Source organism: Protopterus annectens, chromosome 4.part0 (assembly GCF_019279795.1).
Source record: "Protopterus annectens isolate FY-2018-M chromosome 4.part0, PAN1.0, whole genome shotgun sequence".
Taxonomy (NCBI): domain Eukaryota; kingdom Metazoa; phylum Chordata; order Ceratodontiformes; family Protopteridae; genus Protopterus; species Protopterus annectens.
Window position 1 is genome coordinate 501,770,564 of NC_056733.1, and position 19,160 is coordinate 501,789,723.

Genomic DNA, 19,160 nt, shown 5'->3' on the forward strand with positions numbered 1-19,160 from the left:
TCCCTTTGTGCCACAAAGGTGGATGTACTTTCTGTCTCTAGGTGAATGCACTACTTTTCAGTCTCTAAAACTGGAAGTCCTCCTAATAGGTATATCAATTTTCAATAGATTTTCAGCTCACCAATATATCGGTCTAATTCTTTTAATCCACAAACTATGTGCATGTACACAGTATTAATCAGAGTTGACCCAACTGATTCCACTACAAAAATCTCTAAATCTAACAAAGACTCTGGCAAATGACTTATTACAGTATAATATATATTTCCGTTGTTTTGTTTTTCTCTTCCATAAGTGGTCTGACATTCAACACATCTGGATTTCCTGCCATGCTAATGTGTACTTATAATCAGTAGTGGCAGTCTCACCAAGTTCTTTTGTCTTCACAAACTGATACTCCGTTTCTACTCTGAGAAATATGTTGCATCCCGACTTGTGTCAGTGCCCACTGTAATACCTGATGTTTATTTCTCTGAAATTGTGCTTTAGACCTGAGTTGACTGTCCTCTTACAAGTGACTATATGTTCAAAATCAGTTATGTAATCAGTCATACAAACTGGACTGCATCTGATAATCTGATCAAAACTAGAGTATGCTTAAAAACAATAGAGTATTTAAAGCATGCTTTATAAATCTCAAGAATATAGCATCAAGTTTTTCATCTTCATTCAAATCTTCTGCTGATCTTTTGCTCCTCCAGTAAGCCAAAGCTCGACTGCAAAGGGCCTGCTTTTGTTACGCCTACTCAGTAATCCCAGTCCAAATCATAACTGGATATCATCCTCTGCTACAACATTAAAAAGCTGCACAGGCAAGGTGTGTTTTCAAGACACGTAGAATGTATTCTATTGAGCATACAAGCAGCAAAGAAAACACCTCGGAGATACATGCACACTTCACATTCTAAAGTGAAGCAAAAACACAGTCATTGCCATAAAAGGCAAATACTGCAAAACAGTCTTTCATAAAACATACATTGCTATAAAAGACTCAAACAAAGAAGTTAAATGTAGGTGGGAAGAAAAGCAAAACAAAACAGTGACAGAAAAATCAGATGAGAGGAGGAAGCCAAGAGGAGGGAAGTCATCAATAGCTAGCAGTTTGGTCACACAGTGATAGATAAGAGAAGAAATTAGACAATGCGTGAGAAAAATTATCGGATGTAGTCAGTAAATTCCATGATGGGCAGGCATTAGTCCATGGGTGTATGTCAAAAAAACTGACAGACATAAGTGACAGGATAAAATACAGTAAATGAGGCTAAAAAGAACCAATAGGATTAACGAAAGGAAGTACAATTCAAAGATAAAACATATTTTTAATTTTCTGTCAGCAAAACTGGCATGATTATGTATGTACAAGCAAACTGTTTTTACAAGTTGAAACTCCGTGTCCAAGGCTGGGAAAAGAAAGGTGCAGTGTAAAGACAGGGGGGTATAAATAGGCATATTGATGTTATGTAGTCTTTTTTTACGATATATAATCTTTTATGATATTTATAATTTCGGATACGTGTAAGCATTTTCCTTCAATCAGTAGGCAAAAGCATTGTGCTACTTGAATGAAAAATGTAGGTTCAAATGAAATTTTTAGATCAAAGTGAAATGGAATGCATGAAACAAGTAGCAACCAAGTGAAAAGTGACAGATAAACAAGAGCAAACAGCAAGGAGGCAATCAGTGAGAAGTGAAGGCAAGAAGGACAGGGTCAGGAATTATGGAAAAAACTGGTACAGACAGATAAGCACTAAGGACAGAGGAATCAATAATAACAATGAAATTAGAAGGTGACAACTGGGATGAAAAAATACAATTTAGCTATAATTTCTTTAAACGTTTATAAATATAATTTTTCTAAATAATTTATAACTTTTGTAAATATGAATTTGTCTTTACAACAATATATTATTAACCACAAGAGATATTAACAAATCAGTACATAATACATATAATTACATTCATTTGTTAGCAAATATTTGGTTTCTTAGTACGGAAACATAATTTTTAGCCTGTTCTATAATGGATGATTAATACATACAAAGGTCAACAGGAAAAAAAATCAGCTCTGAAACCTCATAAATCAACAATAAGAACATCAGACAAAAGTTATCTGTACTGAAAAATTATATTAATGATCATTGCAACCAATTCACATGAAATTAATGCTATTAAAAACAAGGTCAGAAATTATAAATTTAAATATCCATCACTGCAGAAATGGATTTTTTACAATTTTCCCTATAACTTATTTACAAGAGCATTTAGAGACTACAAATTTTAATAATGTAGTGAAACTAAAAAATAATTGCTATTTTTGTCTTTTATTGATCATGATGTCTTATCAATTGATAATATACACAAATATAAGACAGACAATACAGTCTGGATGTTATTAAAATTATAAGACAAATTATCATATAAAAAACTGAAAAATGTGAGAAGGAGAAAAAACAATATTCCCTTTGTTGGAAAGATTTCCTATATAAACAAAATAAGATAATAATATTAAAAGTTGTTTATCTCATGAACATGAAACTAAAATAATGGAATTACTTAAAACAATGAGATTTACATGAAAAAAATGATGATGATATATTAAGTCTGATATCAGATGGTCATGCAAATTCCACTTTTTTCTGGAAAATATTTACATAGAAAAATATATATACATGAAAGAGTCTTTATAATACGACTGCGGTGGTGGTGGTGCTACAGTGGCGTTGTCGCCTCACAGTAAGACGTTTATCCTGTTCGATTCTCAGCTAGAGCGTCTTCTGTGTGGAGACATGCGTGAATGGGCGTACCTTCATTGAAGGTTGTGCGTCAGGGGCCAGCAACTGGGCACGTAAAAATCTACTGCCAATCATTAGCAGACCGGAGTTCCGCTGTGGCGACCCCTAACCGGGAAAAGCCGAAAGAGACAACATAAATTAAAAAAATAGCAATAATGAATTAAGCTGCTGGAGGTGAAAAAAGTACTAAAGTGAATTGGCAATACATAATCAATTAATAGTAGCCCATAAGTTCCTGTATTTACCTCAAAATACACCCATACTTACATCCCTAGTCATCCCCTATAACAATCTCAAGACCTTACGCTCATCAAATAACCTACTTGTACAAATATCAAAATCCAACAACTCAGCTGGTGACACCTTGTTCTCCAATACAGTAGGTAAAGCCTGGAATATCCTCCCAAGCCAGCTAACCTCAATATCCTCTGTCAGCCTATTTAAAAGCAAGCTTAAACCCTACCTTAAATCACACTGGCTATGTCCCTGTGTTAACCCAGACTAAGCACCTGACTATTAACTAGACTCCCACAATTACTAGCCTCCTAGGATCATGATCTTGTGTCGTCTCACTAATTTTTAGTGAGCTTAACCTTCCTTAGAATTTTTTTCTCATGTAAATATGTATATACTGTGGAATGATCAAACACCTTCATATAGTATCACAACCTAGGTGATAAAGAACATCATAAATCCATCCTTGTATGCAGATCTTCTATACTCTATCTATTGATCTCTAGTGTTTTCTTTCTTAGGTTTTTGTGTGACCTTAGTATCTATTAATATAAACTACTAGCTGTATCTAGTTTAGTCGTAAATTTCATTTTCTTTCCCTAATAGAATACATAATATAAAATCCTAGGTTTGTAATATGTTATAAAGATTTGTAATGCACCATTTCTAATGCAAATGTATTAGTATTTCTCATCTATTCTTAGATACATTTTTTCTTTCCCTACTGAAATATAAAATATATAATCTTAGGCTTGTACTATATTTTTAAAACTTCTTATGTACCACATTCTACTGTTAATGTCTTTGTCTTGACCCTTTATGTTGTTGTAATTTCTGGAGCTTTTCTCCCCAGACCTCCACTGAAAATGGACATATATCCAGCTGGACTAGCCCGGTCAACAAATGTAAAATAAAAATAAAAATAAATAAATAAATAAAAAATAATCTGACTGTGACAAATTAAATAAATACTGGGAGACAGTCAGATTTTCTTGGGTGCTGCACTGTGATCAGACATTTGTGAATTAACTAGGTCTTTGATCCTCCTCTGTGTTCCAAATCCTGGCTGCATTAACAAATCACAATACAAATTAGTATGGTAACATTTGTAATCTGCAAGGAAAATAGAAAAATGTAAATGGGAACTCTTTCTCTCTCTTCCTTCAGAATTTTCTTGAGTTAGCCACTGAAGATTCTCAGAAAGAAATAAAGATTCTAAAATTAAGATGCAACAAATATATTCCCGATTTCATGTATGGTAGAAAGCTGACATCATTTATCACAGAAGTATGGAAAAGAAAGGCGTCAAAAATAAATAATAGTAAATATTGTATTTAAGAAGTGTAATGCTGATGTAATACTAACAATTTTTTGCACTAATGTAAATAGTTTGCATTGGCATTTTGTTTGTGATATTATTATCCAAAGTTAATAAAAATACATTTTAAAAAATATACCAGGAACACAGGAAGGAAAGGAAGTTCAATGGATAGTGAGAGAGAGAGAGAGAGAGAGAGAGAGAGAGAAGGGGTACCTGGTAGAAGGAATACAGAGGGAGAAAATGAATACAAAAATCATGGAGGAGGACATTAAAGAGGCAGTGATGGCAATGAAAAACATAAGCCCAAATGGCTACACACTGGGATTTTGAAGCAAGACAGACAGTTACAAATGAAAAGTATGAAAGGATAAGTAAAATAGGAGAAGAAATAGACACAATGAAAAGAGCCAATGTATTAGTGATCATAAAAAGGGGAAAAACAGAATAGAAGTTGAGGATTACATCACAGTTATACCAAAACTGCCAGCAAGATGAGACAATATGGGGGGGGATGGCTTTGTGAAAAGAAGGTAACTGATAAACTCTAATGGAGTTACTGACAGAGAATATTAAGAGAAGAAACAGGCAGGAATTATCTTTTTTGACCTACAAAATGGCTTTGGCACTGTCAGCTGGAAATTCCTCTAGGAGCTACTAGAAAAAAAAAAGGACAAATGGGGGAAATTTTATGGAACTGATAAAGGCAATTTAGAATGAGTCATAAATAAAGGTATTAGTAAATGGAAGAGTTTCCAAGTTACTTAAGGTAGTGAAAGGGAACAGATAGGGGTACCCTTTCTTTCTGGGGTTCTTCACTCTAGTTAAAGAAGAGCTGTCAGTAGACCTTAGGAAGAAGTTAGCACAACTGCAGGGAAGAGAAAGGGTGCAGTCAGAGTTCCAAATGTATGTGGATGACTGTATCTTTATGTTACAGAATGTTGAGATGACCACAGAAGAAATAATGTCACTTTGATCAAGCTCTGAAAGAGGTTCAGGGTTTTGATGCAACCAGAGAAATTGGGGGGGGGGGGTCAGGATAAGATACTGAGAAGGAAATGGAGGAGTGGGGCACATTCAGGAAATGGAATAACCCAAATATCTGGGAGTATATATCATACACCTTAAGGGATACAATTCAAAAGAACCTGGCGAAAGGAAGAGACAAAGTACAAGGGATATGGAAAAGGGAAATAAAAATTACACGCATCTACGTAGAATCAATGCGATAAAAATGATGATTCTGACAGTTATAATGCATGTGCTAAGAAACCTTCCAGTGGATCCAATGGAGACCAAGCTACTAAAATTACAAAGGACTTCATAGGTTCATACTAGCCTATCTGCCCCTAGGGTATTTATAAGCCTAGCCAGAGTATGTTTGGCTTTTGCCACCCATTTTAAATTAATTTTGCTATGCCCTTTTTCGAGGTTAGCATACTGTGCCTCTGTCTAACCGTAACACAGAAGTGATACCCGGGGTAAACCTACGATCTCCCATCCACTCATCAAGATTCCTCTTGGAGAGTCAATGAGGGACTCTGCCTATCCTGGACTGGGATTTTATTCCAGAGTGAAGGGAGCCTCTGGGTTATGAATCTGTCCCTCCAGCATGTCCTATTTATTTCAGTGCTGAGGTTCAAGTCTCTTGAGTGTGTAAGCTTGATGGGATTTGGATTTTTTGAGGTGCAGCATGTCCCTTAATTCCGGGTTGGACATGGCTTTACACGTCAGGCACAGGTCGCCTCTGAGCAGGCGGTATGCCACTGAGTAGAGTTTCTTTAACCAGGCAGCATATGGCATCTGTTTGAGCCCTTTGATCCTCTTGGTGAGGTACTTTTGGGGTCTTTCCAGTTGCTGCAGGTGTTTGGTAAGGTACATCCCAAAAGGGGCATTGTACTCTATTATGGGCCTGATGAGGGATGAGTAAAGAGGCACGATGACCTCCCCTAATCTAGATGTGAATCCCTTCATGATTAGGTGGGCTATATAAAATGTTTTTCTAACCACTTTGGCCACGTGGTTGTCAAATGAGAGATTGCTATCAACTTGGGTCCCCAGGTCCCTAATTACTTCTGTACTTAATGGATTACCACCTATGTGGTAATTTGTGGGCACTTTGTTTTTGCCAAAGGGGATGACTATACACTTTTTGGCGTTTAGCTTGAGGCCATGGCTCTGGCACCAGTTGTCTGTTTCTATGAGGCCCTTTTGGAGGATGCTTGTGTCGGCTGGAGAGTCCATTATGGCGCCCAGTTTGCAGTCATCTGCGAACTTGGTCAGCCACAGTCCTTCTGTGTTGGCCTGTACCTCTGAGAAATGTATACCGAACAAGAGAGGTCCCAGGACCGAGCCTTGTGGGACGCCACTTGTAACTGGTTTGGAGTCTGACATGGCTCCAGCAATTCTAACCATGTGGGTTCTGTCCTTGAGCCAGTTTGCAACCCATCTAGTGACATAGGGGTTTATATTTAAGCTGGTGAGCTTATCTATAATGCCCGAGTGGGGTATTGTATTGAAGGCTTTTGCGAGGTTCAGGAAGGCAGTGTGGATCACCTTCCCTTCGTCAATGGCCTTGGTGACTGTTTCAAAGAAGTCGACCAGGTTTAAGAGGCAGGATCTGCCCTTAAAGCCAAACTGGGTAGGATCCAGTGTCTGTAGGTACCCAATATCTTTATTTATGAGGTCCATGATGATACTTTCCATAGGTTTGCAGACCATGCTAGTCAGGCTTATGGAGCGATAGTTTCCAGGGTCCACTGAGGCACCACCTTTGTGGAGAGGGACCACTGTTGCTGTACGCCACTCTTTGGGTACATATCCTGTAGTAAGGCTGAGACTGAACAGTAGTTTTATGTCTGGGTTTAGCTCTTCTTGGAGTTCATGTAGGACGCAGCCCGGGACACCGTCTGGTCCCATTGATGCTGTGTTTTTTGCTTTGGAGAGGGCGGCTCTTACCTGAGCATCTGAGATGTCAGGGGGGCAGCACTCTGCTGGAATAGATATTTGCCCTTTTGGTGGGGAAGTTTGCACTGAACCTGTCAGCTAGGATGTTGGCAATGTCTGTGGGTTCGGTGTATTTTTTGTCATTTTTGACTAATTCTGAGCATATCTGGGAATTCCCACCCAGGTTCCTAACATAACTAAAGAAAGCCTTGTGATTATCCTTAGTGTCCTGTGCAATTTTTCTCTCGAAGCTGGCCTTAGACGATTTTATGAGTGCCCTTAGTTTTTTGCTAATACTGATCAGAGATGCCTTCCCTTTTTGGGATTTTGCTATCATGTAGTAGCTTCCTCCTTCTATTGTATAGTTTGTTTATGGCTGGGGTCCACCAGACAGGACGTCTGCCTTTGGGGGATCGGACCTTGGTTTTATTTGGGATTGCATCATCCATGCATTCCTGAAGGTGTTCATAGAATGCATTTATAAAGGATTCTGCGGTCTGGGCCGTATTTTCCACAGGCCCGGGGAACTTGGAAGACTACCTATGGAAAGGCTCCCACACGTACCTATACAGGCCTTAGCATACAACCTACTTTACAGAACAAGGAGCGAGAATAACAGGCAACAGGACAGAGGTCAACTGGAATGATGGGAAAATGTTCATGAATAAAGAGGCACTAAAAGGATGGGGAAAAGGGAATGGATGGAAAGAGGAATCGGCACTTTCTCGTGGAAGAAACAAACACAAAAATAGAAAGGATAAGGGGATATGAGTAAAGAAGGAGTTAAAGAAGGATAAGGAAAGAGGATTGACAGCATTCAAGAGCCTACAAGAATTAGAACAGAAATTTGAATTAGCACCAATAAATAGTGGATATGCCTCAGACTGTGAAAATGGCTGCAGAAGAAGATGGAATGAGAAACTTGGGGGGGGGGGGATAAGAGAAGGGAAAGGACAGCCATGTGAGGAAAATGTAAAAAATAGAGAAATGTAAGTAAAATAATTTCTGAAGACTTGCTGGGGAAGCAGATGAAGCCACAACAAAAGAGATAAGGAAAGGATTGGAAAAGGAAGAAGGGTGACAGATCTGGAAGCTGAATGGTGAAAACTCCACAAAATAACATCAAAGATGCAAAAAAAACATGAGGCGGGAGATCAGATATTAAGACTACTGCACACAGATGATGTCTCACAACAAAAGTATTATGTAAGGAGGGAAATAAAGTATACCCAGGATGGTGGAGGTGCATGACAGAAGAGGAAGACATGAAGCATATGTTCTGGGAGTGCACCTGAACAGAAAAGATCTGGATAGAGATCCTGGAAAACTGGAAAAAGACACCAAGAAAAAGGGGGATACTCTCCTGAAAATTTTACATGTAGGATATAGGGAATGAAGTGAAGTGAAGGCAGGCAGGAAAAGGAAATGCAAGTGGTAAGGTAAATGGTTTAGCAACAAACTGGGGACCAGACTAAGTACTAGAAAGGGAAGCTAGCAGATTTCCAGATATTATAAGGAGTATAAAGCAAAAGAAAATGAAGGGATGGGAGAAAAAAAGGGAAGGGAAGAATGGAAGGAGTTGGTGAGCTAATATCAGTCAAAAGGGAGAAGGGTGGTGAAACTAGAATAGCAATGGGAAGTAGCAAACCACTGGTGTAAAATAATAAGGGCACTATACATGAGGGCTATACAGTGTATAATTCTGAATGGATATGAAAACTAAAGAAATAAAAGAAGACATATGGTTCCATGTATGATAGTCAGTGCTTTCACACTGTCCTTGGTGTAAAATAATAAGGGCATAATACATGAGGGCTATACAGTGTATAATTCTGAATGGATATGAAAAAGTACAGTTTTGTACCTACCATAAATGTAGATGTCCGAACAGGATAGCATCTGCAGTCATAACAAATGGGTTGTCCTGTCGTCAGGCAGCCCTTCGGTCGGCCGGATTCCAAAGTCTGGGTCCGGCTTCGGCTGATGTCGCACTTCACCCGACGTCATCTCTGCTGGTCTTCGGGTATAAAGGCATCAGCCGACGCCATTTTCCTCAGTTTCTTGCCCCAGATGCCAGTTGCCCTCTAGGAAAGCTAAATTTTGGATAAATGCCAATGTTTCCAAAATAGTAGAAGGCAAACACAAAAATAAGCATGTATGTACATATATACAAACAAATACACCATAACAGACCCCCCAGCTAGCTATTAGGAGGGTAAATACCCTAGGAGTACCACAGAGGGGAAGGAGGGTGGTAATCCTGACTGCAGATGCTATCCTGTTCGGACATCTACATTTATGGTAGGTACAAAACTGTACTATGTCCTTCAAGGATGCATCTGCAGTCATAACAAATGGGTAGAATACCATAGCCAAACTAGGGAGGAGGAAGAAGAATTATGGTGTAGTTAGGATCCCTTGCAATACAGCAGTGGCAAACCCTGCTCGGGATCTAGAGTATAGAGGTTAATTATAATGCTTGGCAAATGTATGCACGGAGGTCCAAGTAGCCACCTCAATAATGTCCTTGGTTGCCACTCCTCGTAAGAAAGCTGTGGTAGTGGCTGTAGCCCTTGTAGAATGAGGTCTTATGTTCTGTGGAACTGGTTTTCCATGGTAGGAGTAACAGAATCTTATGCAATTTCCTATCCATTTGGAGATTGTCTGTTTGGAAATTGCTTTTCCTTCCCTTCCTGTTACATAGGCTACTAAAAGCTAGTCAGTTTTTCTGTTACTTTTGGTTCTGTCCAGGTAGTAGCGTAACTGTCTATGTACATCCAAGGTATGCAGCAGCCTTTCCCCTGTTCTGTGGATTGGGAAAGAAGGTAGGTAGGTGGATTGCCTGGTTTAAAGACACTCTGGATACCACCTTAGGCATAAATGTAGGATTAGTTCTCATGGACACTATCTTGATGGAAGATTAGGAAGGGTTGTACTGCCATTAAGGCCTGTAGTTCAAACCCTCCTTGCTGAAGTAATTGCCAGTAGGAAAGCAGTTTTCCATGATAGGTGTTGAAGATCTGCTGTTGCTGCTGGTTCAAATGGAGGGAGTGTCAATTTTTCTAGCACAAAGTTCAAGTCCCATGCTGGTAATGGTGGTTTCCTAGGAGGTTTTACATTCTTGATCCCTCTGAGGAATTGCCTGAGTAGAGGATGCGAAAAGACAGGTGGATCAAGCTGTATTCTGCGGAAATAGCTGATGCATGTATCTTGATGGAGGAATAGGACAGGCCCGTATGTAGAAGCTCTGCCAAGTACTCCAGGATGTTAGCAATATCTATGTTCGAGACATCTTTTCCTCTTTCAGTACTCCAAATGACAAACCTTTTCCATTTTCCTGCATAGTTCCTTCTTGTTGAAGGTCTGCGGGCTTCAAGGATAATGTCTTTAACCCTTTGGGATAAGTCTGGGTTAGTTGCTGTTATGTGATGTTCCAGGCAGTCAGTTGCAAGGTTTTTAGGTTTGGATGCATGATGTTGTAGTTGTTATGAGTTAACATCAAAGGCATCAGGGGTATTGGCCACATTCTCCCCGGAGACATGCTCCTCAGCAAAGGATACCAGTGTTGTCTTGGCCAATTCGGAGCTATCAGAATTATCCTTGGACGTTCCTCTTTGATTTTCAGGAGTACCTTGTGCATCAAAGGAAGAGGTGGAAATGCATATGCTGTCAGGCCTTTCCAACTGAAGGATAGAGAGTCCACCTTCCATGCTAGTGGGTGGCATGTCCTTGTGCAGAATTTTTTGAGCTGGTGATTGAGTGGGGATGCGAATAGGTCTATTTGTGGCATTCCCCATTTCTTTGTGATGGCCTTGAAGATGTCCGGGTGTAGCATCCATTCGTGAGCATCCGAGGTGGTTCTGCTTAACATGTCTGCTAGGGTGTTTTTCCCGGCACAAATATTGCCTGTAACTGGATGTTGTAGCTCAGAGCCATATTCCAAAGGTCCAGTGTCATTCTGCATAGGGGGTATGAATGAGTGCCTCCCTGTTTGTTGATGTACCACATGACTGTGGTGTTGTCTGTCCTTATCATTAAATGGCCTTCTTTGAGGAATGGTTTGAATTTCTGGATTGCTAGTTTTACTGCCAGTATTTCTTTTTGGTTTATGTGCAGGTGCAGCTGGTCTGGAGTCCACAATCCTTGTATGCACTTGTCCAACATGTGAGCCCCCCAGCCTAGGTCTGAGGCATCCGTTGTGATGGTTTGGTTTGCTTGAAAGTTGTGGAAGGGCAAGCCTGGGTTTGACTGGCATGCTTGAGCCCACCATAGGAACTCTTGTTTCAGGCATGGGATTAGTGGGATTTCGGTTTCTAAGCTGTGCCTGTGTTGAGACCATAAATTCTTTAGGTACCACTGTAGTTTTCTCATATGCAGTCTGGCATGGGGACCAGGATTATGCATGATGCCATGAAGCCCAAGGCCTGCAGTACTTTTCTTGCTGTTAGTTTGTGCTGCTTTGTTAATGCCAAGAAGTAAAGAGGGAGTTGTGCTTGTTTTTCTGCAGTTAGGAATGCCATTTGTTTTACTGTGTCCAATTCCGCACCCAAGAATGTTCTTGTCTGGGATGGTATCAGTCTTGACTTTTTTAAATTGACTGTGTATCCCAGGGCTTGTAGTAAGCAAATGACTCTCTGTAAATCTGTTGTCAGCTTGCTTTTGTTGTCCGCTTGTAACAGGCAGTCGTCCAGGTATGGATAAATTTGGATTCCCTGTAGCCTGCAATGAGCGATTACTGCTGCCAGGCATTTTGTGAATACTCTGGGCGCAGTAGATAAGCCAAAGGGCAATGCTGAGAATTGATAATGCTCTGATCCTGCAAGAAATCTGAGGTATCTTCTGCAATTTGGTCGTATGGGGACGTGCAGGTATGCCTCCTTGAGATCTAGAGTTACCAGCCAACACTCCTTGCCCAGCATGGGAAGAAGTTGCTGTAGGGTCAGCATTTTGAATTTTGGTACAATGATGTATGTGTTTAAGACGGACAGGTCGAGAATAGGTCTCCAACTTTTCTCTTTTCTTGGTACTAGGAAGAGTCTGGAGTAGAATCCTTTGCCCTGTTGTGTTATTGGTACTCTTTCCACAGCTCTCATCTTTGTTAATTGAGCTATCTGCTTTAGAGCTTCTGTTTTTGATTTGGAGGTAGGTTTGGCATTCCTCTTTTACTGGTAAGGTGTGGAAGTGGAACGTAGCCTTGGTCTATGGTTTGCAAAATCCACTTGTCTTTTGTGATATAGTGCCAATTTTTCGAAAATAAGGCTAACTTTCCGCCTAAAGGTGCTGCTATTTGCTCACTGGTAGGCGGTGTCAGAGTCAAGTCACTGTGATTGTCCTGTTGCAGTGGCAGTGGTTGTGTCTGTGCCTCTCTGGTTATTGCCTTGCCACTGGCGTCCTCTATAGGCACCTCCTCTGGATTGATTTCTGCCTCTAGAGCGTCTATTCCTGCCTCTGAGATTTTGAGGAGTCTGGAAAGGACCAATTTTTGGCAGGCCAGTTCCTGCTAAACCTTGGGGCTGAACCTGTAAGAAATCCTTAACTGTTTGTACAGATTTTGCCTTCTCTTCCATTTTCTTCATTACTTGCTGAGCAGGTGTACCAAATAGACTGGCCTTATCCATAGGAGCATCTAACAGCTTTGCTTTAACATGATCCGGCAAAACCTGTTCCTTCAACCATGCATGCCTTCTTATCACTGTGCTAGTCATGGCTGATCTAAATGAAGCCTCCAGTGCATCATAGCCACATTTTAAAGAATGGTTACTAACCTGCTGAATGTTATTCACCATTTCTAAAACATATTTCTTATCTAAGGAGTCATCAGAGGACAGCTTCTTAGTTAACTGATCAAGCATAAACTCTTGGTATTGGATCATGTGAAACTGACAGTTTAAAGCTCTAGCTGAGAGAGTAGCAGAGGTGTAAACTTTTTTCCCCCATCTCTCTAAGGACCTGGATTCCCTTTCAGAAGGGAGAGGGTTTTTTGCTGAGGTCAAAGCTACTGCCTTAGGCCCCTGGGATATAGTCTCAGGATCTGCAAGTGGGGCCTTGTATAGGTGGTGATGAGTGTCTGGCACCCTGTAAAATCTATCTGGTTTGGCAGAGTGTCTGGCACCCTGTAAAATCTATCTGGTTTGGCAGGGGCTGGAGGTAAAGTATCAGGAGCAGTGCAAACATCATTAAATGCATCATCCACAACAGGCAGAACTGGAGGTATAGCTAAGGGCCTATGTTGTGGTAAGTGCAGAAAGGTCCTAAGCCTTTTTCTTGAATCTGAGAAATCTTGTCCCTGCCATTGGAATTGTTCTCTCATGGCATGTAAGGTTTCCCCAAAGGAAAATTCCTCTGGTGGAGAGGCAGATGGAATGGATTCTTCAGCATCGGAATCTTCATAAGTAGAAAAAGGAGCCTCTGGCTGATCTGTAATGTCTGAGTCATCCGAAGAATCAGAGGACACTGGCTCGGGGGGCTCTGCTCTAGGTCTCTTTTCTGGAGGCTGAGAGGCCCTGTCTGGGTGAGATTGGAATCCCCTAATTAAGGAGATTAAATCCTCTGCCAGAGTAAGCATTTGTGAACTAGAAGTGGGCCTATGTGAGGGGGTCTTAACAGGCACTGATTTAACAGTTTTGGCTGCTTTAGCCCTGGCAAAGGCTTTTATAGACATGGCTGCAGGAGGCCTAGCAGCACCACGTGCTGGGGTAGAGACATCCAAAGGGATGGTGTCTGATAATTCACTAGGAACCACAGTAGTAGGCAAAACTTCAGAGGCCGATTCAACTAAGGTAGCAGGAGCCTCAGTAGTAGTCATGGATTCAGCTGAAGATTGACCCGTTTTCTCGGTTTCGGCCGAAACCGAGACACTCGCGGCTTGCTTAACCGTGGTTTCGGCCGAAACCGCGGACCGCAAGTGTCGGTCTTTCTTTGCGGTTTTTAACAATTTGGGTAGTCGGAGGATCCGACGGCATAATGTACGCAAAATCTGAGCCGAAAAACTGTTCAGCAAACTCCGACCGACGCCTAAGCGTTCGTTGGTTGAAGGAAGCACAGGCTAAACAGGCTGCTACGTCGTGGTCTGGGCCTAAACAAGGTAGGCAGTAAGAGTGGAAATCTTTATGAGGTATTTGTTTCCCACAAGTTAAACAGTTATTTACTTTTTCTGACATCGGCTGAGGCAAGAAAGAGTCCCCAACGGGGTACTTAGCTTTTTGGAAGTCTTCGAAGTAGTATTCGGTAGTAGTAATCTCTGGATCTGACCGACCGGCACTTGCGAACAGCTTCTGCTTCGGGCGCCACGCGGCAAGAAAGACTGAGGAAAATGGCGTCGGCTGATGCCTTTATACCCGAAGACCAGCAGAGATGACGCCGGGTGAAGTGCGACATCAGCCGAAGCCGGACCCAGACTTTGGAATCCGGCCGACCGAAGGGCTGCCTGACGACAGGACAACCCATTTGTTATGACTGCAGATGCATCCTTGAAGGACATCTAAAGAAATAAAAGAAGACATATGGTTCCATGTATGATATTCAGTGCTTTCACACTGTCCTTGGTGTAAAATAATAAGGGCACTATACATGAGGGCTATACAGTGTATAATTCTGAATGGATATGAAAACTAAAGAAATAAAAGAAGACATATGGTTCCATGTATGATATTCAGTGCTTTCACACTGTCCTTCGTGTGAGTGGTTTTAAATATACAGCTATAAAAGGTAAAATACAATCTTAATGCATGGCAGCTCCAGTTTCCGCAGGTTAGACCTCATCACCTATGAAGGCTTAAAACAATCCACATGAAGGGAATACTGGCAGGTAACCATACAGTGCTCTGTGTCCACCATGCCACAACTAAATTTTACCAAGAGTACAGTGTCAAACTCACCATCAGTTGCAATGTTGTCAACAGGCAGATTGTGCTGATAGGCCATGTAACCGATGGCAGAGAAGATGACAAATCCGGCAAAAATACTAGTAGCAGAATTGGTAATGGCCACGATAAGTGTATCTCTATTACAATAAAATAAGAGAAAAGCATATTTATTTGTTCCTTGTTATCACATTATCTGAATAAATACATCCTATAAGAATATATATTCATACAGGAGAACACAGTCTGCTATTTCTAACAGTTCAACTCTAACTTACTAAAATGGAACTGTATACGTCTGTCTGTAGAGTCCTAAATGTTATGGTATTTCTAAAGCAAATGAGACCTTAAATACGCACCATCATTTTTCTCACATGCACTGTAGGAAGCAAACTGACAATCTCAACCAATATACCTATTTTTGGTAATCAAAACCACTTCTGATGCAATGTGCAATATACTCTTACAAATACTTCAATTAAGGATTTTACATTGAGGAATCAGAGCTGTTTTCCTTGCAAAAGATGCATTTTTCACAAGAAGAGTTTTAACAAGCTAAATAAACTGCAACAAACATCAGGCAATACATCATTTATTAAACAATGTACACTTCTGGTTCCTCAGCAGAGGTTTTATGGCAACATGCAAAACATAAATACAAGCATATTAAAAAAAGCAGAACGAACAGTGAACAAACCACCAATAAACTAACATCATCAGTTAATTAACAATGTCCAATTAGTCCTCTTACTAAGACCCATAGACTTCAAAGGTTTTACGAATATATATACACTTTTCATCTATAATATCATGTTCTGAACAGACTCACCTCCTATATATATTTACTGGAAAAGCTCAAGTACAGACGCAGCTTTTTGAACCACCTTCAGATTAACAGATTTGGTCATTTTACTTGTTGCGTTACACTGAGGTCATCCAATATTTGTATTTTACTTTCAAGCTTCTGAGTTTGAATATTGAACAGAATCTCCAATATGGACATTTGGCATTCTCTGACTGATAATAAGCAGAACAAAGTACTATGGTTTGATCTAAAGTTAAGAAGCCACCCATGCAACCTGTATTGTGTGGTGAAAGTAACAGGACATTTGTGATTAGGTTGCAGGAACATCTGAGACGCATACAAAATGGATGTACTGAAATTTTAGTGGGTGAATATTTTGCAGTTTGACATGCTTGTCAGTGTGGTTTAATTGCTGCTATTCTTGAATGTGTTTCTTGCACATATTCTGAGGTCAGTCTATTCAGAATATGTTATTATATAGGAAAGTATGCGCACATTCATAAATATAACACTTTTGAGACCTAACACTGAGATTAACTGGAAATGTTCAATTGTGTTTGAGGTTTTTGGTGCTCTTTCAAGTTCTACTGCTTCCAAATTGCTTTTCCTGGTTTGCATACTTCCACAAATCTCTGTTGATGTGCCAGGAATACATGCAATATAAAAAATGTGCATTATCTGCCGATTGTTGTTTAATTTTTAGCTTTCTAAGTAGTTTGTTACTTTTTGCGTTTAAGAGACTGTTAGTTTAAAGTGCAAAATGCTATTATTCAGTTATGTATAAAGTTTCATGGTCTCTGACAAACATCCATTCAACAGTAAGGTTGGCAGAATGTAAAAAAATTCTGAAGTCTTCTGCCAATGGGTTTCATGCACTAAGAAAGGAAGATTGTTCCTTAAATAACACCTTGAAAGAACACCTGAACACAGAAAAGTAGTTAACATCAATCAATTATTACTGAACCATATGCTTTGCACATTTTACCAAGAAGTATTCCTCACCATTTACTCTGATGCTTCAAAACATTCCTTACTTGTATTCAATGTACCAGAGAGCCAGAGGAGAAAGTGCAAAGCAAAATAAACACAAATCAAAAGTACAGTATGCATTTTTACTTAATGACCCCAAGCAGAGTTCTGAACCTGCAATGTCAAAAATAAGTAGAAAGGAGCTTTGAAAAGTAGATGTATCCAACCAAAGATTTAGTCATTTAATTAGCATAAAATGTGAATACCAAATAGCACATAACTCCTTGCTTCTAACTGAAATGTAGGATGTAAGATACTTCCCAAAATTTATTTAAAAATTGGAATGATGGAAAAATATAAGCACATTATCAGAGACAATGTAAAACTTGTAGACTTTAAATGAGCTTTACTGCAAAGTTCTATCACAAGTTAATTTATTTTTGCTTCAGAAAAAAGGAGATTTAATATGTGTATTCTCTTTCTTTAAATTACTAGTGAGCTAGTTGTCTGGCTATGTCGTGGGGTTTTCTGTACACTGGACATTTTCAAATACACTTGTGATGAGGGGGATTCAGAAAATTGTGTGAAGGGGAACATCAAGCCTGAAAATAGGGATACACCTTCATGAATAGGTACATCATGTGCAGGGGTAAATAAGACCTGAAATAGGGATGTTCCTCCAAAATAGGGACAGCTGAAGGACCTGACCTTAAGTGTGGATATTTCATGCAGTTTATTCATTGACTTGTTCTGACTTATTGACGTTCAATCATATGAGCAGGTTTGTAAATTGGAGGTGTCACATTCCAGAACTCATTTGTTTTTGAGTCTTCAGAATTCTAGTACTCTTCAAAGAACGCCCCAGCAATGTTGTAAAGTACAACATTGTATAAAAAAAAATCTTCTCATGCTGGGTTTTGTATTTATGGCTGCCTTTTACTTCACTAGGTGCAAAACACAGAAACAAATCCTGGAAAGGATGCCAGTATACTGTGTTCTTGTATTTTCTAAACATCCTGGTTCAGCCTACTGCATCTAAAATATGTCATAGATATAGTGGGACTTAATTTTATCATGGATGTGCTGGGTGAGGGGGGATTCTTTTTAGAAGGAATAAGGTTTGCTATTATGTCTTAACCAAGGAAAAGCACCATCCTGCATCACACCAAGCACCTTGCAGACATTCTACATACACAAGGAAACATTACTTCCATAACCTAACCATGCAAAGAATAACACACACACAAAAAAACTGACAATGTACACAAACCATTACATGCCACAGACAGCTGTTGGTTCATCAGTCTGTTACAACTCAGTTCAACTTTTATACTACAGAGAATTGTACCAATGTGGTTTGGTCCTTGTAACATATAAATATCACCATGTCCAGAAAGATAAAAATGAAAAAGTACTGTATTCTCATTGGAGTTTGTCATGTAAAAGCAGGACGTGTGTTCAGCACGTAGTATAGTTTTAAACACTCTGCCTGTTCAAACAGTAAACTGCTGCCACCATGAATTTTCTGTACCTTAGTATGTTGTTGTTGAATTTGTTGTAACTGGCCATGGAGATCATGGAACCAAAGCTAATTCCAATGGAGTTGAATGTCTGTGCTGCAGCATTGACCCAGACCTGAAAGACAAACCAAAAAAAAAAAATGGATCACTGCTGAAGGCAATTCAAAATATCTGAAAAGCTACATCCAGAGAAAAAGAGATAATGTTCTGATCCAGAAACCAAGTAATGTGACATGATACTACACTAAACAGACCGATTATCCCTAGCAAAAGAATGCACAAAAGCCGTTATTTCCCACTTATTTTAATGTTCTATTTAGATTTTCAGGATTGTAAAAGTTTGATAGCATTTCTGAATAAAATGAGCAGAGTTTCAAACTGAATTTTAAAGATGGGGAACTCCCCAAATAATATCTGTGGGGGAAGGTCTGGCATCCAACACATACCTTAATAATTAAAATGAACCACAAGGTTACAATACATGAGTTAAAAATGTTTGGCTCATTCCTGCATGAAATCACTGGGCATCTAACAGTTCCCTTAACAGGGTCCATTTCAAAGGATTGAATGGCTAAATTGTTGAAACCAGTATGGTCAAGCCCTTATAGTTTCAACAAGTCTGTCTGTTGACAAAAAACACAAACCAAAGCAACACACACAAATGACAGAAATAATCCTTTTGCAGGGGGCAACCCCCTGTTAATTATACAAACC

At 39.7% G+C, this 19,160-nt stretch overlaps 1 protein-coding gene across 1 annotated transcript in view; it reads right to left on the reverse strand.

Annotated features, from left to right (window-relative positions):
* LOC122799397 (sodium- and chloride-dependent GABA transporter ine-like) overlaps window positions 1–19,160 on the reverse strand; it is a 372,008-nt gene that overhangs the window by 152,480 nt on the left and 200,368 nt on the right. Inside the window, exons 6-7 of the mRNA XM_044068418.1 lie at window positions 18,458–18,561; window positions 15,168–15,292 (exon numbers count right to left, since the gene is read on the reverse strand). Coding sequence (XP_043924353.1) covers window positions 15,168–15,292; window positions 18,458–18,561 — 229 coding nt within the window. The remainder of the gene's footprint in view (window positions 1–15,167; window positions 15,293–18,457; window positions 18,562–19,160) is intronic.